Source organism: Amia ocellicauda, chromosome 3, assembly GCF_036373705.1.
Source record: "Amia ocellicauda isolate fAmiCal2 chromosome 3, fAmiCal2.hap1, whole genome shotgun sequence".
NCBI classification, from domain to species: Eukaryota; Metazoa; Chordata; class Actinopteri; order Amiiformes; family Amiidae; genus Amia; species Amia ocellicauda.
Genome location: NC_089852.1, coordinates 47,248,411 through 47,276,012, shown reverse-complemented (window position 1 = coordinate 47,276,012; position 27,602 = coordinate 47,248,411). Strand labels below are relative to the sequence as shown.

The following is a 27,602-nucleotide window of genomic DNA, read 5'->3' as shown; positions in this document are numbered from 1 at the left end:
ACCCTCGTGAGCGGAGGAAGGAAATGCTTTATACTGAGCTTAAACTATTCTTGCTTTCACTGGTAACACCAACAGAGTAAAACAGGATTCACAGTAGTGGTTTTAATTATTTTTAACCGTGATCGATTATTTGCTGGTTGTAATATTTGTTTTCCCTTCAAAAATTTGAACCGTAATATTACTATTTTGTGGCACCGGTTTTTATAAGCAACAGAAGGGGACAGCGTAAGAAACTAAGGTCTAGACTTCCAAGGAAGTAGCATTTAACATCTCCAGCAGCCCTGCAATAAAATCACAGTGCAAAGTTCTCATCTCAGTAAAGAAAGTTTATGAGCCTCATTTAATGTTAACATTATGATTAGAATAACCATTTTAGGACACATTAAACAAGCTGGTGTGGGGACATTAAAATGCTCCAATAGGGATACCTTTCATTTTAAATACTGAAAAGAATAGAACTTCATGCCTGTTCTTTATTTATGCTACAGGTTTACTGAGTGATAATTAAATGTTCATTGGTAAGGGAAATGGTCGTTTCCTACCCAAAAACTGTTATTATGAGTTGAAGAATCTTTTGAATAAGCAGGTCCCACCACATTTACATAAACTTGATTTTATACATAATGTAGGAGCATAAAAATGTTGCGAGTGTGCATGCCATATGGTACACAAAACCAAGATATAAGATTTTAAAAAATAAGATACAAAAATATACTGCATTAATTATAAGCTTCAGATTCACTCATTTAGTTATACAAGTTTTAGATCATGATCAAATTGAACCATATAATTTCTCCTTTCTCTCAATTTTTTGTACTAGTATGTTTATAAATCAACAGGGGTAAAGAGTGTAAAACTGAATGAAAATTTCCATTCATATAATGCAAGATTAACTTAATATAAGTTTTAATGGATGGGATTTTGCCGCGTGACTGACATAGTAAAGACTGCACTGACAGCGTGCGATTCAGTCTTTTTTATCTGAACGAGATACCCTAGCAGCCTCCAGGTCACAGATGCGCTCTGACTCACCAGCCGTAGCAGCTGGAGTATTTAAACGGGTGTAAACAGTGAGGAGCGAAGAGACGTTCCCCGCTCCTGCAATTAGGTCTGCAACGCAAGGTCCTCTGGCAAAAGCTCTGTCACCCTGCAAGAATCCAGGTGTGCCTGCGGTATAAATTAAGCGCTGAACACGGAGACGCGACCCCGGTTCGTGTGCTTTTAGTGATGATCTTCACAGGCCCCTCCGTGTATCTCACAGGCTTCGGAGTGAAAGCGCAAGAGAGACGGGAGAGGGAGAGAGAGAGAGAGAGAGAGAGATATACAGCTGGGGCTTCTTTCCATTCTAGTTCCCTCCACTGGGTGAATCGTGCCTCCATCGTAGGTGCAGTGCAGTCGCATTGCCTCTGCTGCCAAGATACACTAAATACAACAGGGCAACGCTAAGCTTCTCCCAGAGCAACCAGACTACCATTAGGAGAGGGCAATCCTGATTATCTGGCCACAATCCAGATCATCAGCATTATTCATGTATTCTCCCCTAGGATGTTTTAAGGACTCAAATGCTACTGTTCACCTCTGCACTGGAGTAAAAAGCCACATCCCCATCACAGAAGGGTTTAATTTAATTAGTTTTTCTTTTTTTTGTAGGAAACCTCAAAAATATTTTAAAAGGTGGCCAGTGTCGTCCACCAGTTTTTACAGATGGTATCTGGGTAATCGGTTGACACCTCAAGATGCCATGAAGTTGTTTGACTTTTCAGAAAAATGCTCTGTCCTTAAGTCCTCTTACACTGCCCTTAACCTCCTGGCTACTCGACAATATGCTAAAATTTTATCGAGGCTTGGAATAAAATGACCATAGGGTTATGCATGATAGTCTTTAAAAAAATAAGGTTACACAGCATAACAAAAAAAAAACTGGTTCGGGTCCAACTCTTTCCACAGTCATTATGAGGTGAAAGTCTCACGACAGCCACATTCACCTTTTAACTCGCATAAAGCACTCATCATATTTTAAGCTGCCAGTTCTGAGGAGGAAAAAAAAACACAGCAGGTGCTACCAGTAGATAGCATTTTATCCCATTTTAAATGATAGCAAAACACCCTGTTGATGATACTACAATGCACTTCATCAGAGGAGTTTAAATGCATTGGGTGAAAACACACACAAAAAAAGACGTATGATGGAATAATTCCTTGTTGTAAGTACAAGCACAAACTAAATCTTCATAGCCTTACAATAAAAAAATAATTATAAAATCAAATACAAAATTCCTTGCAGCCACTAGAGTATTGCAGGTCTAAACGCAGATTACTTCCTCAACCAATAAACTGCTTATTTCATCCAAACAGGAATTCTAAATTTTCTTTAAACCATTTAAGCTGATTATTTTAAAACGCTGCAAAGAAATTTCTTGCGATAATAAGGCCTGTGTAAGTTGCTGTCGTATTTTACCAGAGTAAGACATAACTATTCAGATTAAATTTTAAATGCTTTCTACAAATAATGCCTTTATTGTGGGCATTCCACTGTTCAAATTTGCTGCCGACAAAAAAAAAAAAAAAAAAAAAAGCAGGAAAAAGGGGACGCTAATAGAGAAATTACTCCAGCAGAATAACCAGAAGCCAATTTCCAAAGCTATTAAAACTAGGTGTCCCCACTGGCTGATATGGCTAAAACAGTACATGTTGTCCAGTCATGGGTCTGTGAGGTTACCTAGATGAAGATACTAAATTGTAAATCTTGCAGCCACGGACGATACCAACATTAGCAACAGTGGAGGGGTGGGCTTGGGGGAACTGTGATTTGCTTCTAAGCATTTCTGCACTAGCATCTAAATAGTCAAATGGTTAATGCAGATCCTACAGAAACTGGCAGAAATCCAATGAGGATCTAATGTTGGGGAAAAAAAAAAATCTGAAATAGATGTATTCAGGTCAACGACAGTCTGGTGCATTTGTTTGATTTATTTTGTGAAAACAGTATTGAAGAAACACAATCCACATTTCATATCTTAGCCTATATTAAGGTTGTTCACAGAACATTTACAGATGCACTTAAATGACTCTTTAGAATGATAGCTATTAAAAAAACATGATAAAGAGACATTCATGTCCCCGTTTGTTGTTGTGACCAATTTGGGTAGATGGAAGAAATAGTCAGTCCTCGTGCAGTGGCCTGTACATATAAAGTTTCCCCATATGAAACACTTGAGGGGAAGAAACCCAAAGTGCAAAAGGAGAGATTGGAAAGTCACCTGTACAGTACAGTGCTTTTGGATGTTATGCCAGACAGAAGCTCGAGTAGTTTTCCCAGACACAAAGAAAGGCTCTGGGGCTCCTTTATTGCCCAATTGATCCATGAATTGATCTCACTCTGCCCAAGACAAATAGGTGTCAGCTCTGGGATCTTTACAGAGACATAGCAAAGCCTACTGCGCCTGAGGTAGCTACTCCTGGCCGGATCAGTGCACAGCACAGCTGCACTACGGCTCGCCACAGCGCCAGCAGTGAGCCATTGTAAACGGGATGAAACGGATGGCCCTGCCGAGCACAATGATTTGAATACCTTCAGGGTTTTGGAGGCCGTTGTTGAACCTTTTAGCTGTGAAATGTGCAGAATGCGCAGTTATCAGGTGCACGCTAATCCGCTGGAAATCCTGAAAGACAGGGCTGTGCTGAGCCAGTGGCTTTCTTGTGGCTGTGGACGGATCCCCACGCCCCCCCCCCCCCACTTTCCTCTATTTGCTTTTCCAATCCAACTGAGAGCCAAATATTTTTCATAATCAGTGTTCTTCGGTGTTGCACTTGCACTTAAATTAATAAGAACCATATATTTAGAATAAGAAGGTATTTAACCTGTAACAAATTTCAGTGGATAAATATCTCCTACTATATCGAACTATAAACAGCCTAGATATTTACGTAAAGCTAAATTCATTGACTATATTGGAATGGTGTGGGATATGGATTTGTTTTAATACATACACACACACACATCCATTTCAGTACCTTATATCCTATACCACTCCCACATAGTCAGTTTATCTTCACATAAATATCTAGGCTAGCTGGCATATTCAGACCACCATACAGTGAAAAAGATTTACCAGAAAGCAATGACTCTTTTCACAAAAACAAAGAGGACTATGGGGAATTCAAAGAGGTCCACGGACACGGAGGGCAGCATAATTTGACCACCATTTGCATCTGCAGTGGCTTGCATGCATGGAAGGACAAGCTACACAGCTGCATGAAACTGTTCAGTATGCAAAAGGGCCATATGATGTCAGATGGCACACTCCCCATGGTCCCATTTGCATGTGTGCCATATTTTACTGCACCACAGTGCACAATTTTTGAAATACAGCTGTTCGAATAGACCATCTCAGTTTATAAGAGCTGTGTGTATTTGGGGGGTTTGGAAGTTGGTTTGATCACAGTGCTGGTGGGTGACATCATGTCCAAACGTCCATCGTTCCATGCTCCCATGTACTAGCCAGCCCTTGAAGCCTGAATGGTAAGTAATAACCACTTACTTACCCCAGTGTGAAGGGCACTTTCACTGCATCTTAGAGCTTAGAGACAGAGATGGATTCCATATGGGGTTTTTCATTTTAATCAAGGGCCTGCATAATATTAGAAATAGTCTAACCTTATCAAGTGTGACCTTGAAGTTATGGGTATTGATGAGTTTGATATGAATGCATAACATTTCAGTTATATGCTGATTAGGTCATTCTCCACCTTCACACACATAGGATGCCATTTTCAAAGCTGGTGCAAGGAAGGGAGTAAAGAAACTGGGGCAACATCAATTTTAAATGACTTCTGCAAAGGATAAATCCGGTGTATTCGAAGCAGATAAATCTCCCCCAAGTCATCAAGAAAAACATAATGCAATCAAGCCCTTAACATGAGCTCAATTTTATAAGATGTAATTTATTTATTTATATAATGGGGGGGGGGTATATGGAGTGATTTTATCCTTCCCATCACACCCGGTATCACCCATCACCATGCCAACAGGCCAAAAACATGTACGGCATGTTCCACTCATTTAGTATGCAGCGCCTGCCATCCCTTTTAAATTGTCTGCGGATCACAAGTTGAACGCGTAAATTACTTTTCACATAAGAGAGGTTCAACGAGAAAATAAATAAGACACCTAATGCACTGCATTTTGATCCATTTCAGGTGTTTATCAGCTGCCGGCTCTCAGCCAACACCTGGATACGGATGGGGCTGGATATCACAGGCGTCTTACCGTATTCGGCACAAAACTGCACAGGCAGGGGTGTGAAGCTGAAATAATATTCAACGTCTTGCATTTTTCTGCTGCGTCAGGAAAATTAGTATAAAAGTCTGCACTGTGATAAAACCTGAAATAAATCAAATCCTAATGCAATGGGAGGGTTGCCTGATCCGGGGCAGGTACACAGGCAAACAAAGGGGGTTGTGTTTATGATGACTAAGCCCATCGAGAGAGTAGGACTGATCTTGACCATTTTGTGTGCCGTTCAGTGCCACAGCCCTGCCAAGTAGCGTGACCTCGGGGCACACTTTCTGCACCGATGCACACATTAACTGCAGGGGCCATATTCATCTGAGCAGCCAAGAGCTAGAGAATGAGAGCGAGGGCACTGACTGCGCTGTGTGGGGAAATTATCTTATTATTATTTACACAAAAACACTGAAACAGGTTCCACTGAAAACATGATGTTAATAAAAGAAAAACCATAAAGATGAGCTTGAGAAAGGCTACCAGACCAGCAAGATGTAGCCCAAATGGAGCCAAAAGGGTTTATTGGTAAACAAGAAGGTCCCTCTCTCTCTCTCTCTCTCTCTCTCTCTCTCTCTCTCTCTCTCTCTCTCTCTCTCTCTCTCTCTCTCTCTCTCTCTCTCCCTCTCTCTCCCTCTCTCTCCCTCTCTCTCCAGAGGATTCTGGGAAAATCAGATGGGCAGAACAACACATATGAAGGTTCTGCACTGACACAGAGCAGGCTAAATGTCATGTGTCAACAGTGTATGAAAGCCTCAAAACGAACTACTATAGCCAGCCGTCTCAAACAACCAGGACAAGGAACCCCCCTTGTCCTCTGTAATCGTCCCATCATCCTGCTTGTGGTTTTGGAACACGTTAATAATTTTCTCTCGATTATAGCTGATAATTCAACCTTCCAGTGCTAGAAAAAAGAAAAGAAAAAGAAAAAGAGGCATCTGACAGCTGATAAGTTGTCGGATACATGAATCATCAGAGACATCCTTTCGCAGTCTGGACCCTAGCAGCAGGCTGAACCTCCGAACAGATGTCCTTCAGCGATGCGTCTCCCTGATGATCGCTGCCTTCTTAGGGAAGACAGAACATTTCAATGTTGACCTCTGGTTCCCCGACTGGGGTTTCACAGTTAGTTAAAATCTTGATCAAAACAGTCAAATATCCATGAAATACCACCAGCGGAGCGAGGGCTAACTTTTCCTGATATTTATGCAAAACACAGAATTCAAGATGTGAAGACTAAGACTCTTCTAAGTTGTGCCAGTAACAAGTCAAGGGCGCGATGGGGAGCAGCTGTTGCAACAATCTGAAGAGCTCCTTCAAGACAGACACCATCAAATTGGAGGTTGAAGGCCCCTGATCTTATTGTAATAAAGATTAAAAAAATGGAGGGTTATTCTGTGTAAACTGTGATTAAACTGATTTAACCGTGATTCCTCAGAATTAGATATTAGAAAAATACTGTTACAAACGTTTAAGAGAATTTAACACCATAAACATTATGGTTATCATACTTGCCAGCATGACTCCATTATATCAGCAAACTTCACAGTCCAGATTTACTAATGTGCCTACGAAGCACAGACTTTAGATTATGATTAAGACTGAGGAGTATTGAGTATTTATGTAGTAGCTAATAGTAGTAGCATTGTATTTAACTAGTACACAAACAAATATCAGTCAAAACACTTCTTTATTGTGCTTACTAGTTAAGGTGGGCTTTTCAATGCTGGATGAATGTTCACAAGCATGAGAGCTCAAACAAAGGAAGCCAAAAGGAATGGGCTTTAGCAATTAACACGATTTACAATAGTAATTCAAACAATTAGCTGTGGTCTAAGGAACCTTTGAAAAGCCATACTTCAGTACTCCTCGTGTTATGGAGCCTTGCTGGCATGTGAAGGGGTGATTTAATCTCACTTCTCTGGTACTTAAAGATTGCAGATATTTCAAAACATCATTTCTGTATCTCTTGTATAAAGGTAATATCTCCCTGGCCTAGTGTTGTTATCTGGAATTCACTACTGCTCCCGTCTTATCCCGTCTTTCTCTTATAAATTATTTTTGTTCAATCATTTTAAAAATCTCTGCCTTTTTTGGTACAGTTCATTACAAAAGGTTCATCTGCAATACTGTGAAACATTAGAGCAATCCCCACCATAACAAAAGGCTTGCAGCTAAAGACAAAAAAAAAAAGTGAATCAGTAAAACAAAAATGGAAATTGCACCTTACGTAAGCCAATCCAGAGGGTGGTCTACACACATTTCATCACTTCTAACATTCCCACTGCAAAACACTCATTGTGAAACAGTAGCAAACTTGCAAAAAGCATTACCTTTAAAGAGCGCAAGTTAAGCGATTTCTTAAATTTGCAGAATGTGACATCTCTCGCATTTGTGGGAAAAAAAAAATTGCCCAAGTCTTTAACTGACTGCAAATGTCAAGCACTCCACATTTATTTGCTCAAATGAATTATTGTTCTTTGATGTCAATCATTCGGATCACACTGTGGCTGTATTTAATGTGGTGAGAGAATGATGTCATTCGAATTATACCAGTGTGAGCAGCGATAAGGTTACCCAACAAAAAAGTAGATTTTCCAGGCTGAATGTGAATTAAGGCGAAGAGTGATTTCGAAACTGTTAAGTTATGGCAACAACACGTTTATTGTCGAGTTAACATGAATGGTTCTCTAAATTAGCAGGCAACAAGAAAAACGTCGTTTAATGATGCATCCAAGATTGTCTTTTTAAAATTCAGAAAGAGCTGTAAGATGCAGGATGATAAAGTATCTGCTTAATAAGTCAGCAGTGTGGGCAAATACTCAAACACTCAGCAGTAAACAGTTTCCCATGCACTTTGTATTGCTCTTATATAAGTCAACCTGGACAAGGGCATCTGCTAAGAAATAAATAATAATAATAATAATAATAATAATAATAATAATAATAATAATAATAATAAACATGACATCACACTTATTATCCTAAGTATTTGGGGAGCACATTTTAAAAAGGAACATGGTTGTACCTTATATTGCAGCACCAAACCTAGAGATATTTTCAATTTAATCACGTCTGCTATGTAAAAAATCTGTTATTTAAATCTGATACATAATAAAGTGGATTAGTTCCATACTGGCAGACCTCATAAATTATTATTAGTCAGGAGGGACAGGAAAAAAAGAGAGAGAGAAATTCTATAAAACCTACATTATATATCAGTAATGTGCTAGATTTTCAGGCCAAAGTTTGTTTGGTTGTTTTGGCTAGGTAAGCCTACGTGATAATAATAATAATTATTATTATAATAAATTATGTATTTATTAGCAGACACCCTTGTCCAGGGCCACTTACAAAATATAAGAGCAATACAAAGTGCAATAACACAGTGCAATTCAAGGCATAATACATTTTACGAATTCCAATTTACACAAAGATGCTTGATTCACTGAACAAATGTTTCTGGACCTGCAGTTTCACAGATTTATCATGGGTGCGACCATGTAAACTACCAAGATTAAGCAAATCGGAACACTGTTGGGCATTTAGTTTCTTTTTTTTGCCAACAGCAGGTATATGCTCTTTATTGGTCGCCAGAAAGAAAGACACAAAAAATGCAGCTAATCCTGGCAAGCATGCAACACAACAGGGAGCCAGGAAAAAACCCAAACTCATTAATAAGTTTCCTGAGTAGAATTTAACAAAGGTAGACTACCCCCCTTTGCAACCAACCTTTTTTTTTAAACCAAGCACAAATTAATCAACCCAAATATAACATAAAATGATACAATGGGCCAAGAAGTCAGCTATTTTACTTCCAAGCCCCATTGCGTTAATAAACTAAACTCGCCAACTCATTAGGTAATATGTCCGGCAAGACAACTGGATGACGGAAAAAAGAAGAAATAAACCAATAGGAATGGTGCTATAAAACTGCTGAAATGCTTCAAAATGGACTGGCTGAGCTCATCGTTCCAGACTGTTGAACCTGGAGAGTAACAGAAATTTCTACTAACCCAACAAACACACACTAGTTACATCAACTAACTTAAAATGGTAAATGCAGCTTTAAGTTCTCTCAGCGAGTTGTGTAAATAAAATAAATAAACTAGATGGTACAAGTCCGTACATTTGGTAACAAATTGGAAACTGAAATATTTTACAAGTGTGCTTTCCAAGTGTATATTCCTCCCTCAAATGTAAACCTTGACATTTTGATAAGCAGCCTGTGGCAGGCAGACTGACACCTACATAACCAAGTCTGAACCTCCAGAGAACGCATCTGGTCTTGAATTATTTTCCTTCTAAATACAGTTGTCACTTGAAAACATCCCACAGAAAGTTAGTGCTGCAGGAGGGAATTTCAGCAGCCATTAAATAGTCACAATATCTTATCTAAAGTATTGGGTTTTTTTTTCTTTTTTTTTCTTTTTTCAAAGAATGGAATGCATGCTGGTTGCTGAACTGGCACAGCCAAGCACTGTTGCATCAGAGATCCCAAAACAATTCAAGCTATAGCTTTCAGCTTAAAACACAATGCAGCTTTATTCAGTGTATAAAATGCATGCATGCTGTGTTTCATAAAACTAGACTTAGGTTATTCATGCTAGTAATTATAACTGAATATAAGTGAAATTCCTTCACTTCGAATTTGTTGTCTGAAAGCCAAAAGCATGGCAACCCAACTGCATTAAAAACATTCAGGCAAATATGCTGATTCGCAACGTGTGCAGAACTGAATCAGCCGGGAAATGAAGCAGCTGGGAATATAGTGAAGCAAAACACAGTGTCAAGATGCACCGTCGTACATACGTTGAAAATTAGGTGCAAGACTACAATTTGCTTGAATAGGAAACATGAAGATCTAAGAACTGCAGAAGAGAGAAAATAGTAATTATCACATAGTTTGTTTGGGTTTACTGTGTAATTAACAGCAGTCTCTAAAATGACGGATAATGAGGGAACAACTAGCAAGCCCAGGCTTTAGGACCCGACAACAACACTGCGACATGACCAAAGACATGCCAAACACCTCCATAACGACTGAGGGCTTTCTTCTGTCATAACCCTGACAACGAGATGATCATAATAAAACCAGCTCTGAAAATGATCCATATGTTCTTGTCATAATCCCCGATTTGTATTTGCCCGATTTCAAAGTTGACTCCTTGTTACTGGGAATTTTCCCTGAGGCATAGTGCTAGCCTCCTGACACAGACAAATATCTCCAAAAAAAGGAGAGGTGTCTGCATTTCATACAATTATATTCCAAAATCTACTGGGGATTATACATTTCCTGTGGTTTGAAATGACCATTAGGACCCTTCATACTCAGCCCAGAGTGATGAACCGCCGTGCGTTGTGTAACCTTTGAAATTGTAGTTTTCATTGCTCACACCCAGGCATGTTTGAAAAGTTATAAGCTTAGCGAGATCACATTTGAGATGTCAGTGTCCTTTTGTGCAGGGCATGCATCTCCTCAGGAATTCTGTGCATGTGGCACCTCTGACAACGCCCGAGAAACACAAACTATAGGCAGAGTCAGGAGGAAGACGTTTTTGGAGTAACAACAGACTAGCAACTTTGAGGAGACACTCACAATGTGATCTTATATTACAGTTTTTGAGCCAAATGCCTGTGTCCTCTGAAACGACTTTACCTGGGTCATCACAATTTTTGTGTTTTATTACAATGGATTATGGGAATAAAATGATATACCAAGCTAAATATCTCTAAGGGATGTTTACCAGTACACCATGGTTTATTCATGTGCCAGTGCAGACAAGTACACTATAGGCATGTTGAAGGAACAGGAAACCACCGCAAAACTAAGGTAAAACCGCAGTATTTTCATGTTAACAGTAGGTAAGTGCTGCAGTAATTTTACCAGGATCAAACTCCATGAGGGTTACACACAAAATTTAAATTCTATCCGTACTTCCATACACACAAGTCTTCAAGAGGCTGCAAAGGTGAATCAGACAGCGATGATTCAGAGCATTTAAATGTAAATTCTTGTATATAGCACATTTCAGAATACATTGACGGGACATATAAATGAAAGCCCGGTTTCTGACCACGAGCGCACACACCACAGACACACGATCGATCAGATAAAGGGAAACCACCGCTTGCTCAAAAAATGCTGCTCCTTCCAATTTGTATATTAATTTCTTGAGGGATAAACCCCGTGGTACACCAGTCTGAGGTGCTTCACCAGTCTCTCTCCTTTACAAACACAGCAGGTCTGAATTACACTCCAGAGTTTGGCTCTCATCCTTCAGTGGCTGAAAATAAAATCAAATTAACGCACTCTCCCAGCGGAACCATCATCCGCCTGTATCATCATTGCATGAAGGGGTTTCAATGGAAACAATACTGTTTTAATGGAACGAAACCAAATGCAATAACACCAGCTTTTCATCAAAATAGATTGAGAGCTCCTTCTCATTACTTATGTACAGTAATGTCAAATGCACTAAGAGGACCACCATCTCTGGGAACACTTGCAGGATAAACTGCATTCTGGTGTCTGAAAGAGGCACTATTTCAATGTGATGCATGCGAAGTTAAAAACCAAAACAATCGCCAATAATGGCTCACAAGCTGGAACGTTCATATGCTGCAAGCACCCAATGAGCAGCAATAAAACACAACATAAAAATACATGATTTTTTTAAATGATTTTTAATTTGTGTGGTTGAAGTAAACATCTGAATTCTGAGAGGCAGCAATTAGCCTAATTGTCGCCAAGGAACAGAGATTCCTCGTTGGCATCTTTATGCTTCAATGTTGTAAGACTGGAACAGGAAAGAAATGAAGAAGGAAAAAAAAAAAAAAAGGACACATTACAGTGATATGTGAACGTTTTGTACTTAATTATTTCAGAGAATGCCACTGATTAAAGCTGCCTCCCAAACAGCATGGCCTACTGTTCATTTATACAAGCTGTTCCTTGCTAACGCTGGCACTCACTTTGCAAAACATTTTGAGAACCTTAATTGTGTTGAAAATGGCGGAATAAAATGTACTCTTTAATATTTGGGTACATTTTCTTCTCAACTGCGTACACAGCTCATGCGAGTGATGATCTTGGTAGAGCAGTAGGCAGGGAACGTATTGTTTCATGGCATCTCTTATGAAATACACACACTTATTTTCCCTCCCCTGACATGGCATGTCAGGAGAGAATAAAATGAAAACATATTCTGTAGATTAATTCACCATCATGAACAGCTGGCATAAGGAAATGAGGCCTGCGTGATGCCACACATAAATCTCAACTAAGAACCTGCTATCCTACAACAGAAAGGAGCTTTAGGGAGACTAAACTTACACAACTGTAACAACTTGACGACGTAACAATAAAACATTACATTTCCCCTCTCGGGCAACTCTGTGGGTTCTCCCGACTACCAGACTCAAGGTGGCTTTTATCTTAACCTCATGAAACAATTACCTTTCATGGAATTAAAATCCACCTTGAAGGCAGAACTTGAAGGCTTAATTACTACATTTTATCTTATTGTGGCTTTAATCTTAGACTCGTTGACCATGAATGATTAATTGCAAAACACCTTAAGGAGAAAAGATAAGGGACAGTGGCGAAGCACGGCAGTACAGCACGTATTTGTAGCGTTTGGTCAATTACTCTGGGTTTAGCTTTTAGTAATGAACAGCCAGGTGCACTGGTTCACTCGGATATCTGGCAATAGTTATTTGATGATTGAGTCAATATCGATATTGTTCATTGATATCGATATTGATTGAGTGATATATTGTCAAAATTGACTGCCAGGACAATTTTTTTAAATGGACAGATTTCTTCCTTGTTGTTAACACTACTTGATGAAGTGTGTAACATTGATACAAACTTGCGAATCATTGCTCTCTCTGGGTACATTATCAACATGTATGTATACTGCCCTAAAACCTTTAGAGCTCTGCTTGGCCAATATAAATAATCAATTCATATAATTAGGGTGCGATTTTCCTCCTCTTCTTTTTCGATCCCCTTCTCTGATCATTATATATTATCGGGACACGGTATATCCCCACTTGTGATATGTGTAGACACATGCCTACCCCCAGTCAATAAACTACTTACGGACCAAATCCCCCCCATTTTTCACATATTGCACTCTGAATATAATTACCCTAAATCTGACCTGTTCATATGCACATAATTCACTGTTTTCCAAGGCAAACTCAGAGATCACGTAATGATGCAAGCTGGCATACTTTTTGCCTTTCACCTGGCAAACTCAAGCGGGACACCTGAGTTAAAAAAAAAAAAAAAAAGTGGAACATGTTATTTTTAGATTAAATGTACACTAGTCCATCCAGGGTGTTATGTTTCCTCTATGCTGAAAAAAGAATGCATAAAACAATCTTCAAATAGACTTTGAACACACTGTGTCCAATTATTTTGTTTGTGAGAGACATGCACACTCTGGATATAGAATATATACCGCAGGAAACTTATGCAGTAGCTAATCCTTTAAGAGTAACATGAAACAACACGGAAACCAGTTAATAAGTTCTCCCTTGCTGCCATGCATATTTAAACATGCCACGGTGAGATTACTTTTTTGAATGGTGTAACATCAAGTATGATTATAGTAGCAACATTTTCCTCTAGCATCCTACCTTTCTTTTCTATTAAAAGATTTGGGGCATTTTGGCATTCAGTCTGAATGTGTAAAGTAGCACCAAGAGTAGAAAGAAAAAAGAGAATTCCATTTTGTTCTCATCATACACAGAATGACCTTTGACAAAAAGCATAGGTTGCTTCAGATACCTCCTTGAAATTAAAGTCTGCTTTTAACAATCTGTCTCCCTACACAACTGCAATTGTTCAGTTCTGATTAGTCCCCCCCAGAAATGCCTCCACTCTTGCATTACCAGCAATCTGGAGATTGGGAGATTGAAGTGGTCTGTTACCAAATAAAAATAACCATCTGTATGCTGCATTAACATCTTATAGGGGAAAATGCAGGAAAATCTAATTTTTAAATCTAAGTATTTTTCTACACTCTACACACTTTAGTCAAGGGGCTTAGGATCATCCTCTTCTTAGGACCAAAAAAAGCAACTCCTCCAAAAAGATCAGAATACATTTCTCCGCTCCTCTATCGGCCATCGTTCTCTTCTTCACAGGGCGCCGCTTCCAGACATGGTGTGAAAACTCATCTGTGGAAGCGTACGATGACAGCACACCAAAGCACACGGCGATAAAAAGAAAAACGCAGTCAGGGGAAAATGGAAGTGATCGTTTCCATCCAAGCAATGCACCCAAGCAAATGTTCCTGCAAAAACAAATGAATACCAGACAACCTACAACCTGCGATCTATCAGAAAGAAGTTAAAATATCTGCTTAACAAGGTGTGAAATCTACAGATGGCAAGACCTGCAGATTTGTTCATCATCTTTTCCAGTAAAATCTGATGCGCGCACGATGATATATGAGAAACTCCCCCCAGCATATCCAATGAGGTGAAATTTAACGCTGGAGAAACACGTTTGATCCCTCACATCTCTGCCTCCCTGTCAGAAAGCTGTATTTAAAATTCATTCACTTTACCGGGGAGGAAAAACAATACATCTATCACTATGAAACACCCAGTGAAAAACACACACAGATACAGGAAGACATTACCGGAGCATGCTCTATATGCGGTAATGCAGTCTTTTTATTCCCCTCCTCACTAGTGGTCTCATTATTAACACTGCAAAGTATGTTTCAAGAGCTGCTTTCTATGACGCCTTCTTATTGCTTTACATTTTTTTTTTCCTTTTTAATGCAACGTTCCAAATCATTCAATACAAAGCTCAACAATTAGAATTGCAAAAATGTTCCTTCGTTTTTTTTATTTTTTTTTTCGGCTCATTACAGAAAAGAGTGGCTTTTTGTTCCCCATTTAATTCCAAGTGATCTGTAAAGATATAAATCACACACTGAGCAGCGTCTGCATTTACACAACAGCAAGGGTATACAATGTTTCAGCACCCTTTCAAACTGGCTGCAGTATCACTATTTCGATATAAAGATGGTGAGCCGGATTGCGTTATCTTCTAGAAGGCGTGTATGGTGTAAAGTGAGGTTTAAATAGGATGCAAAAAATGGGATACGCAAAGGTAGAAGCCCAGGAAACGCAACAAGAGCAAGAGAATGTGTTGTCAATGAGAGTTATTCCAAGTGCACAATATCCGTCAATATAAGTTGCATTCCTTAAATGGTTTAATGCCAAAGCACATTCATAGAGCTTTTGTTCAGTGAAGTATAATGATATTCTACTACTACTTACAATAATAATAGAACTGATTAATGGTCCATAAAGACGGAGATGCTATCTACCTGCTTTGCTGCTAATGCACAGCAAATAATGAAATGCCTGAATCCAATTAACACCTTGGCATTTACTTAACCAAATGATAAACACTGACAGTTGGATTCCAAATAGGAAGTCTAGGTTTAAAGAGGCGATTCCACAAACCATACATCACACAGGTACGGGAGATCAGTCAGGTATGTAAACCGAGACTTTGTTTTAATCCTTGTCAGGCTTAATTGGGTTTGTTTGAAAGTGAAGAAGAAATAGAAAATTAATCGGGGTGTTATCATAAGCTCGGTGGCATCTGCCCGAAAACATATTTCCGTGATTAATTGATCGCACAACCCGATATGGATGTTCTAAGCTCTCTCAGGCCAGCCGCACAGTTTAAAAAGCCTTTCGTAACAAAACCGTCACCCCGAGTGTTAGCCTGCCATCCTTGGTGCAAGCTGCATTTATGCTGAGTGTGGTTTCTGGACTGGAGACTTGGTGCAAAGCAGGCTGACCTTGAAGTTTCAAAATCTGTGCAAAGGAATAATGGGCAGGGGATTGACAATAATAACTAATTCCCAAGACAGAATTTTTTTCTGACCTCCACAACAGCAACTGAATGCCCCCTGGGTTGTCTTTCAAACAAACTCCTGTGCCCCGAACTTCTAATACATAATAACTTGCTCGATGCTCAAATCTAGTTCATTTACAACCCTCAATATTGCCTAAAATGCACACCCACCTAAGCATTAATCAGGTAGCACAGTCCAATACCCATTTTCTGAAACATGGCGTCAGTGCCTCTCCCCCAGTCACCTCCCATACAGCTGCTTGCCCCCTGCACTTTATGGCCAAGCTTGCTGCTCCATCAGCCAAGCAGGTTAGGATCTCCAATCCACTCGAAACAATGGGGTTCTCCGAATCTCCTGACCTACAAATTCAAGTGTTTATACTTATTGTGTCATGGAATGCTTGTTGAGGATGACTCACTCCATTGTAATACCAATATAAAGGAGAATACTGTGCCATCCCTAAATATATAGGCCCTGCAAGATGGAGGATATGCATCAGCATTTGAAGGGCAGAGTGAGATTTGAAATAGATAAGGGTGGGGGCAGGAGGCCAGTAGAGAACAGCTGGGCCAAATCCTGTTCTCCCAGGTTCAAGAGGCTTAAAAACACCTGCTGATTAGATTAATTAGTGGGAAAGAGGATCTGACTCCTTTTCGATTAATCCTCCTCACCAGTGCAGTAGTAAAGTGAAACCTGGACTTAAGATGATGTGAAAAGTCTGTTGTATGTTAGGTTTTTAAAGATGTAGGCCTACTTATTCCCAGCAGAGCTCCAGAAATAGAATATCATCACAAATCAGTGCAAACTAAAATATAAATGGAGTTTTTGTTATGCCCATTAAAGACAGAAAAGAGAATCAATGCCACATTGCCCACCAACTACACTGTGGCTGCTGTTGTCTGAATATTTCTGAAGGTTTGTGTCTGTATAGAGGTGATATAATATATTAAAAGTATATGTTGTGCTAGCACCTTTGGCCATATGTGACATATCCTATTAAGCAGAGTTTGAATTGCTAAAAATAAAAGTGTGGCATAAATGTTCTGCTATAATAATTACAGCCAATGCGGATAGTCAGACCAGGGATTCAAAAGCCCCCTGAATTGTCAATTCATAATGTGTGACCATGGACTGCTTACCCCAATACAACAAATTAGATGCTTTTCATTTCCAAGGTTACACGTCTGTGAATAATTTCCAAATCTGCACATTTCAGAAAACAAGCTTTCAAATGAAACGATGAATGTGTTTGTTCCTCAATGTACTAATCTAATTACTAATCTAATAACACGTTCTTGTTGTTTTTGTTACCCTTTTTATTTAGTTTCTTAAATTATCTTTTTCTTTGTCTGTGTAGCACAATCCAACGTGTTCTAAAGAAGTGAAACCGTTTTAATTAATATGAGAGATATTACAAGGCGCAGGAGGTTTAATAACCGTAATAGTTCATATCCAAGAGTAGCAGGCAAATATCCCACAATCCATTAGCAAAGTGGTGAAGGAATAGAGGCCTATACTTCAGAGAATCTTTAATATACCTTATTTCCTTTATTCAGCTGGGACCTTTCAGAAACTAGACAGCAATTAAAAAAATGAAAAGAGTGGAACAATAACAATAACAGACAATAATATAATTCCCTCAATCTGAAAACCAAGTCAAATCTAATCTACAGAACAGAAAAACATATGTAGCTCCATTTCATCTTGTAAATGACATTCACTTTATTTACAGCTAATCACTGTCTGCTCCAAGTGTCTTTCACACTTAAAAGTGCTATCTATCTGAATTGAATAGCAAGAAAGGCAAAAGGCTATTTTAAAAGTGTTCCCACCCAAAACTAAATTCCACTATATTCCTATACTTTCAGTTAAGTTTATGGATTTATTTCCTGAAACTGGTTTTATTCCTTTCACAAAAATTACCTATAAAATGTTTTCCCTCATAAATATATAAATACTTCAGCCATATTTTCAGTATTAAAATGTACCGTTTACTGTCCCTATCCAGCATAAACTAAATTACAAACCATGCCATTCATTCATTTGAATCTTGTGTAGTTATCCCTTGATTTAAAGCAAGGCACTCTTCTCATTTGATTTCCATGAGCTGGGAGCAGAAGCGACGACAGAAGCAGTAGTTACACTTGGAAGTTAGAAACAGAACTCCCCAGGTGTCGTTCTCGTGGAAACCGAAACCGTGTTGTTCAGTGCGTAAGGTGTCTGTGATTCGGGTCACTGCAGCATATTCCTGCCTCAACATGCAGCAGATTGTAATGTTCTTCCTCCACCAACTATGCTTTCCGGCGGGAGCAACAAAAACAACGCGGAGCGCTTTGAATCTCAGAAGCTTTAACAATTAGCGGGCACTCATTTAGAGGCAGTTGCAATGCCTTCTAAAATGAAAAACAAATTAATCTAGCAAAACAAAAACAAAAAAAACACCAAAACATCCTTCATATACAACTTTTCTGCAAAGAGTACAAGGCTTTTATTCCTGAATGGCATGTATAGATGCAGCTCTTTAATGGCACATTAATCTGAATCTGCAATTAATGGAAGAATCAAATCACTGTGGGTGTCTTTTTTTTTGTAACTACTTTAGCAAATACCACTCCATTTTATCAAGTAGTGGCTGTATGTAGCCTACTTGCATGGTTCAAGCACTTGAAAGAAGTCAATTAAACATGTTCTACACATAACTACTCCAGTCAGATAAGACAGTGACGTGTTTTTCCTTACAAAAAGAACAATAACAAAAAAGTGTGTTTGTTTTGGAATTAAAAAAAGAGGAAAAATACTTACAAAATCAAAATTCAACACATGTCCTTTCTCACGTTGTTCCATTGCAGGGATTTATGTTGACACAAAGCACCTTATTCATGCATGTGAACAGGTTATCTCATCTGCGGAACGATCAACTAAACAGCTGAAGAGTGGACGACTCTCGAGTCCCACTAGGTATTGTTTATCAATGACCAGTTAAGTAATTAACAAGACCCGATAACCCTTGATTTCACTTTCCTCAGTCATAACCTCAAACAAAGCAGTGACTGATGTAAAACCCAACTGGATATCCCTACCACCCAATCTCCAACTAATGCAAATAAATCCGTGTAAACTGACAAACCATCTACTTTCAGTTGAAGTGAGCATCATCCAATGTGTATGTATCCACAGTATACATATATAGACCTAGCCTATAGAATGGTTCAGGGAGCACTTTTTTTATTGAAGATGTTAATTAGAAGGTAAATTTAAATATTTACAGATTTTTTTTGGCTCAGACCCACATACAGGGACCCAAGGGGTAGCTCAAAGGCTGGAGAGCGTGAAAGAGAGGAAGGCATAGTAACAAACACTGTGAAAAAAGAGGTAGCAACAAATCCCTATTTATACCTAGGCGGGGGAATTGTGCGTCTGCCACGAGGGGGTGGGGGAGTGATTTCCAAAACCTTTGTTTATAACTAGTCAAATTAATCAAAGTTTGCAGTCTACACATCCTCTCCATGCATTACTTATTTTACTGCAAGGCAAGGTTCAACAACCACCACAAATAAGCAAACAACACAAAATGCAATATCCATTAATACACATTTTCAATACCATTTATTTTCAAGGCCCTGCCACAATGCTTCTGGAAGGCATTCTGAGTCTGTTCAGTTTGGGCCTGCCCTCAAGTCAAAATCCCCACTTTCATTTGGAGAATGAAGGTAAACTTAATTAAATGAACAACCTACCAATTTAGTTGAACCACATAGAAAACTTATACATAAAAGATATGCTGACCTTACCTCTATTACTGCTTTAAGAAAATGAATAAAAATCACAAAGAAAATAGATTTTTTATTTCAGTTCACCAGAACAAACAGGGTTCCTTCAAGGCAGAGATTCTTTAATCTGATTCTACATCCACTTTTTTCCTTGTTGGTTTGTTAAAGGTTTAATTTCTATTCTAAAAAGCAATACCAAAAAGGCTTAAACTATTCCTTGATTGAACTGCAATATGAAAAAGAGAAAGATATGTTTAACTCGCTGAGATGTCATTAGAATTAACAAATATAGTTGGGTTTTTAATTAAATTATTTCTTCACACAGAGAGGCATCACAATCTGGAACAAACTCCCCAGCCATGTGGTTGAAGCTGAAAATTTGGGAACATTTAAAAACAGACTGGATAGGATCCTTGGATCACTTAGTTATTAATGGACACCAAACGAGCATGATGGGTCAAATGGCCTCCTCTCAATTGTAAACTTTCTTATGTTTTTATATACTGGATATTTTGAAATGCTGATTATGAATTTATTGGGGGGGATGCTCAGTCAATTAACCAGTCAACACCATAATCCTGAGATGTCATTGTCCATCATGGTGTGTGGCCTCCTGAGGAATCCCAGGTACAATTGGCTGAGAGTCCCTAGGACCCAGGGTCTGAAATGCAGGTTTCCACTTCCACATTTGTCTGGTACCGGCCACATTCTCCACCAGAGCCACATCAGTCCTTCAAACAAACACCACTCTCAGCTATTTACACTGTGGGAGTACAGAGAAAACCAGACGGTTTGACCATTCAAAAACAAAGGTATGCTGTCTGTATGAACACCACAGTGATCCAGCTTGAGTGACAACTGGCTATTGCAGACTGGGAGGTATAGAGGAAAAATAATTGGCAAAAGCTGGCTCAGTTTTTAAGCTGCTCTGACCTTATTCCCACATATTAAAGCAACTGAAAATCATGATGCTCTAGGACGCGATAAAGGCTGGAGGTGCCCTGTGAATACACTGCGCTTGGTGCTGTGATCTGTATGCTTCAGAGATACTAAGGACACTAATGCATTTTTCTTTATGTTGCCCACTCAAGAGACTTATTATATTACTATAATGGGATTGCAGAATAATTTTATTCATGTCAACATTCAACACATTCCTCAATCATGAATTTAAAAAACAACAACTTCATATTCCCTGATGCTTATCGATAACACATTAAGTCCCGACTTGGACTTAGGATAAAATACACGCTCAGTAGTAAATCAATGATATATTATAGTTGTTCCCTTAGTATGCAACATAAATTGTGCAGTGTTCATGTGAATCAATTTATTTAAAGAGTGAAACGATTATGAAAACAGAGGGTTGAACCTTATCATACCTGGGATTGTAATACATAGAAATAAATATCTTAAATAGCTAAGAATATCGACAAGGAACAAACTTCTGGTACACAGGCACATCTCCGAGGCCTCAGAGCAACCGCGGCCCATTCCACTTCCCACGTTCCCCTGCTTTGTCTCTGACCACATTGCTGGTCAATTAACATTGCCACCTCCAAGACTAATTAAGGCACCTGGCCTAGATCCCTCTGTGAGGTTGCATCATCACAAACTGCCCACTCCCAGGTGTTCTACACATACAGGTATGCTGTGGTTAAGGTAAATCTTCACAATCCAACCTGTATTGAAACTGATATTCTTGGAGGTCGTGCCTATAGAACAGGCACAGTGAATGTGCTTACAGGCTTATTACCATTTTGCTTACAATAGTGCTTCCCAGATATAATTCATGCCATTTAAAAGTTGAAGAACTTGTCAGCAGAACTACTAATATACATACACACACACACACACACACACACATCTGTATAGTATACTCTCACACACCCACTTCCTTGCAATACTGTTTGAAAATATCGGCTTGAGAGAGAGAGAGACTAGATTTGATTTTTGCCTAGTGTCCATTCCCCTCCTGGAATTTCTGCAATAACAGCAAACACAAATAAGAGATTATGGAAGAGATATTGATATCATTTTGACTTTCACTTCCAAATAATACCTCTCAGGCCTCAGAGTTTAGAGAAATGGCAATTATTCCCAACATGTCTGTTTTTTGTTGGTGGTGGTGTTTTTTAAAGTTATCTGTAGTGCTTCCTGTGGTGTATTCCCTCTGTGCCATTGTTCCGACTTTGAAAATCACAATAAGCCCTTTTAAATGGATGATACACCGAGAGAGTGCTGGGTAAGCTAGACATTTTCAAGGCAAACAATCCAAAGGAGAACAAAACAAAACCACACTTTTCCTAGAGGGCCACAGTGTTATATGATATTGCACAAGTGAATGAAACATCGGCAAAGTGGGGATGATACACCACCCCTTTTTACGGTCTGAAAATGCCTCCTGGCATTCTTCGAATTACACGATTTCCTGTTCAATCTCTGACAAAAGAGAAAGCAATTTGCACCTCCAAACAGATAAAGCGGCTTTCATACAAAAATAGCTGCTTCCACAACACCCATGGTCTTCTGATTCCAGATAGCTACCAGAAAGGGTTTAAATATTTAAAACTATATTATCAGAGAAACTGCTCTACTGCTCCCTGCACATAACATGATAACATTAGCAAAAACTGTGAAGACACTCTGTCCGTTTACTCAGCTACCATCTTGCATGTGGAAGTCTGATCCTGGATGGCATTCAGCAGTGGTTCCATATGAAAGACCTGCTAGTCACCCCCTCCCCCCACCTGCATCTCCAAGGTTTCTCCCTACACATGCAAATCAATCCCTCCTACCCCTTGACATTTGGATTTCCTTTACAATCACTCTACAGCCATTGCTCCATGTACAGCACTGGGCTTCTCATTTCCGGCCCTAGCGAAAAAGATCAATCTTGAAAAAGACACTGAATTGGGCAGCACCTTGGCACTGCTGGAAAATTGGTCAGCCCAGATTCCTGCATCCAAGCGCCCTCTGAACTCAGACCCACCCTGTCTGGCATCCCTGCAAGTGTTGTGCCATGCTCTGACACATGCAAACATTAAAGCAGTTTTAACTAGTTGTTGGTATCAAGTGACTCAGTTATCCTAATAAATAATCACTACATATTCTGTCCTTTTTGCAAAGAACAGAACCTCATTTGCAAGTGCTGTTGGATGAGCTCACTGCCAAGATTGGCTATTTGAAATATGCATTTAAGTGGGTTGAATTCACATCAGATACATCCCTTTTTTCATACAAAACCCCTGGTCTCTATGTTCGGAATTCGAACATTAATGAGCTTTCAACAAGTGTGTGAAACGGCCTACTTCTTTTCTTTGATTATAGCATATGTATGGCTGGAGTAATGACATGGCAAGTGGAACACAAAGTCAAGAGGGCAGTTATTTAAATATGCATGTATGTATGTATTCAGGTACATCACAGCATACATTTTACTGCTCATTATCGTGACTCTGGTGAACATCACTTTTTGTCAGTTTAGAATTAATGCGCTGCTGAAAATGACTTGAAATATAAAACAAGCTGAAAAAGAATTCAGTGTTCATGCAAAAATAGACCACGAAACACCTCAGGGAACCCAAAAAATAAGGTCATGTTCCTTTAAGAACAGGGAAGAAATCCATTCTCCCAATTTCCCCATCACAAGTACGTGGTAGATGTTTTCCAGGTAGCACCCCATACTAGATGTATTCCTGTCCTTCCATTTGACACCCTGCCAAGCCTTCAAACTCCAAAACTGCGAGGGAGGCAATGGTGGAAGAAATTATAGTGCTGACAGCTTACTTTGCACAAACCCAAATACTTCACTATCGACTATATTCTCACGCCCCCACTCTCACAGCCTTCCAATTCAAACTTTGTTTTTTTACCTCTATTTATCTCTCATGGCGTGAACTCAAAAACAGTACAGTACTATACCATAACAACAGCATAAAAACTCAACACATCTAGTAAATGTTATGATCCAGAGGAATACATAAATGTTGGAGGGCACAAGCTGTGTGCATTGCTGTGCCGAGCAGACTGCCAGTAACATGTGAAGACGGAGAGCAATAAACTTTCATGTCCAAGGAACACTATTCTCTCTGAGTAACTGTGTGAACCTCAACCATTTTGAAACCAGAGATGACTATAGGTACAGCTTGCTTTGATCCCTCTGAGGTTCTCTTACAGGACTGTTTCTTTCAGGTTCATTACATCCATTCTAACATATTCTGAAACCAGTCCCATAAGATCATAAGAAGAAGAATAAAAATGATGTGTCCAAGTAGCCATTTTTAAACTACAAACCATTACCAGCACTGTGTAGATGGGAAGGACAGGTGAGAACCGTGGTGGTTAAGGGCATCTTCTAAGCAAAATAAATATGATTTAGGTACAATTAAATTAGGCCTAGATTGTTTTAAGCATTTTTCTCAGCCTCGGTTACATTTACGACAAACTTCCACTTCTATCTTGTGTCTGTTCACTGTATCTACAGAAACTACAAGAACTATACAAGGAAGAGAAACTAGACAACAGTAACTACTGACTGCAAGGGCTCCTTGTAGTATCACTCAGTTACAAATGAAAAACGTGCATATAATCATGTTACAGAAAGTATATTCCACCAACCTGCAGGGAGAACTTTTCCACAATGTAACAACAAAAAGTGAAAGTCAAAAGCCTAGCCTATATATTCACTTTCCTGTGATCCTCACAACAGTGTAGGCTGAGTATTATCTATATCACCTAAATCAAACATGTCAAACTATCTGTTTCACTGTAACCATGAGTCTTCTTTATGGTTTTAGGACAGGACCATAGCCTACTTTAAGGCAGCATGACTAATTCTGTCTTTAGATCAGGGAAAAGTGTTCCCTCAATAGATACTCCTGAGTACATCTGAATGTAGGACAAAAAGCTGTTTTTTTTTCCCTTCCTTTGATATGCCTTGTTTTGTCTTTCCAAAATATGAATAAAAAATAAGTACAGATTTAAAATCTAGGAGGAGGCTTCAAAATCTGCTGTAATATGTCTGAAGCGTAAAACGTGTAAGGATTGTTCAAAATGATGTTCCTAAGCATTACACAATGCCTACTCGAATGAAAGAATGTTTAAAAAAAAAAGCACATTAACACTATATCCCCTCAAAGCACAATGAAACTGATGATATATTTACTTTCAATTCCTTGACCTTATTGTTCTGCTTCTAAATGCCAAATCTGCTCTTTAGAAACTGAATAGGCTTTTAATTAGCGGGTGTCCCTCACAACCCAAGGAAGTCTTCCATATTAAATACTCCTGGGGAGCATTGGGCCCTCATCAATAATGCAGCTCCAGATCACTGCCTGTGGTTTCTGGGATGTACCAACACTATAGGTCTGACTCTCCAAGACATCCTCCCGCAACTAAAGAAACCAAACTTGCGGTTTTAACACCAAATCAGGCCCGTACACATGTATTGATGGTCGTGTTCTGGTTGTTTTATCATCGCCCTCTCCTCTCAGAGCCCATCTGTTAAGTACTGGCTGGTGCTGAATACATTACCACTGCAGCAGCAGCAGCAGCAGCGTCCCCCCACCAGCTGTTTTCACATTCACAGCGCTTCCCTGCCAGCCCCGGCGCTCGTCCTAGCCTCATTTGTACACATTTATGAGCACTACGTGGGATTTCATCTTCCTTAAGAGACAGACCGACGGATTGAGGCAGGGACGCCGGCACACAGACAACCCAATGCCCGACAACGCAGCATCCCTCCCCGCGGAGATGAGCCAGGAGTACTTCAAACCCGACACGCAGAAGCAAAGGGCCCTCGCTGATCCTTTTTTGAACAAAGGCACAGGGGTTAAATCCCGGTCCACAGCCTCACCCTTGAAAGAGGCACTGCTTTCTCGGATGCAAGGGCGAGGGCAATCGTCAATTACAGCGATAAACCCGTCTACTTTTGTCGCGCCATGATGCGTCTTCTGACACTTGCACAGCAGACAGAGGGACCCTGGCAAGAAGCGCAGTAGTGGGGAGTGTTGTCATCCTAAAAAGCTGCTTAAGCAACACCATGGGGGGGGGGGGGGGGGGATAAAAACTTATTCTCCCCATCTTATCTTTCTCTGCGCACATCGGACCTTGCATTGCTGCTGGTGTGGTGAGCATCTACAGTTGCACATGCATATTAAAAACCAGCGGCTGCATCCATTTCCATTCAGTCTGGGCTCAATCTGCACCCGGTCAAACGCAACAGAAGGCACAAATCTGAACACTTAGCTAGCGATGCAGACAAAAAGGCAGGTGCCCCAGCTTTCATATGGGCAGCTTGGCAACACTGTGCCAGCACCAGTTTCACAATTCAGCCTGGGGTGATGCACCGCGTTATGTCTAATGTTGCTGGTGTGTGTGTGTGTGTGTGTGACACAATACTTTTTCCTTTTATAAATCACCCCGTGCCCAGCATCAACTCCCCATCCTTTGTTTCAACCAGACCGAAAGCACATATGTTCATATATCATTTTCCCGCAGAGAGGAGAGATGCTCTGGTCTCTTTTTTAACTTCTTGGGAGAAGTGCCTATTGTTCCATAGAAATGCACGGACAAGCATCTTCCAGCATATGTCCAATTAGGGTCCAAATTCCTCTCAGATGTGATAGGTCATGGGATGGTTCACGCCACAAAAGGCATCCTCTTTCTTTAATAATCTGGAAACGGTTATGGTTCTTGGGGATCACAAGCAAGACAGATCCCCAATCTGAAAGTGCCCTACAATGTGAAATATTGCCCTCTAACAGCATATTCCCATTGCACACAGCTGCATTACACAGACAGCATAATGTATACAAGCTATATAGGCTAATAAGTAGGTTCGCATTTACATCCCGTGTCAAGATCCAAAACACCCAGAGAAAAGGAGCTGTATCCGCCGCACAGGGAGGAAAATGGGTGATAGTGTATTTTTCTTTATTTATTTTTTTAAATAATGCATGTAATTAGGCTGGATTGCATTGGAAAGGCGCTGCTTCTCTTACCAGGTTCAGCACCGTCTCGACGATGTCTCTGTTGCTCACTTCCCCGACCTGGATGAGCCCGATGAGCACGGCGAATTTCATCTTGATATTCCGGATCGGCACCGAGGGGTTGATCACCCCGCCCGGCAGCACCATCGAGCCGGAGCCCGACACCATCACCTCCCCGGCAGCGGCGCCCGTCGCTCCCTGCTGCCCAAGACCCGGGGGAGGATCCCGGTCCGAGAGCACCGCCGAGCTCGGTACCGCCACCGGCTTCTCGCTCGCCATTTCTAGCCGGATCCGAAAGGAGCGGCCGCGGTCTCACCTGCCTCTCTCTCTCTCTCTCTCTCTCTCTCTCTCTCTCTCTCTCGCTCTCTCTCACCCCCGACTGTGCAAAAGCATCAAAAAAAAAGAAAGAAAATTCTGGAAGAATAATAATAACAATAAGGGGGGAAAGCCTCCTTTCCCTTGCCCTGCCTCTCCCCCGGTGTGCGCTTCCCGGAGCCGGTTGGGTCTGGCGGGTCGCTGCTCGGCGCTACGTGCTGGCGGCTCCTCTGCTGTGGATGGAGATGTGAGGCAGCCGCGGCGCAGTCGCTACTGTTGTCCTTCTGAAGGCGACAGCGCTCTCTCCGCCATGTTGCCGCCCCCTGCCTGCGGTACTGTCCAC

At 40.2% G+C, this 27,602-nt stretch overlaps 1 protein-coding gene across 1 annotated transcript in view; it reads right to left on the bottom strand.

Moving 5' to 3' along the window:
- Positions 1-27,396, bottom strand: part of nbeaa (neurobeachin a) — a 320,946-nt gene extending 293,550 nt beyond the window's left edge. Inside the window, exon 1 of the mRNA XM_066699758.1 lies at positions 26,957-27,396. Within this exon, the coding sequence (XP_066555855.1) occupies positions 26,957-27,223 (267 nt within the window). The 5' untranslated portion in view covers positions 27,224-27,396. The remainder of the gene's footprint in view (positions 1-26,956) is intronic.
- Between the last annotated feature and the right edge of the window lie 206 nt (positions 27,397-27,602).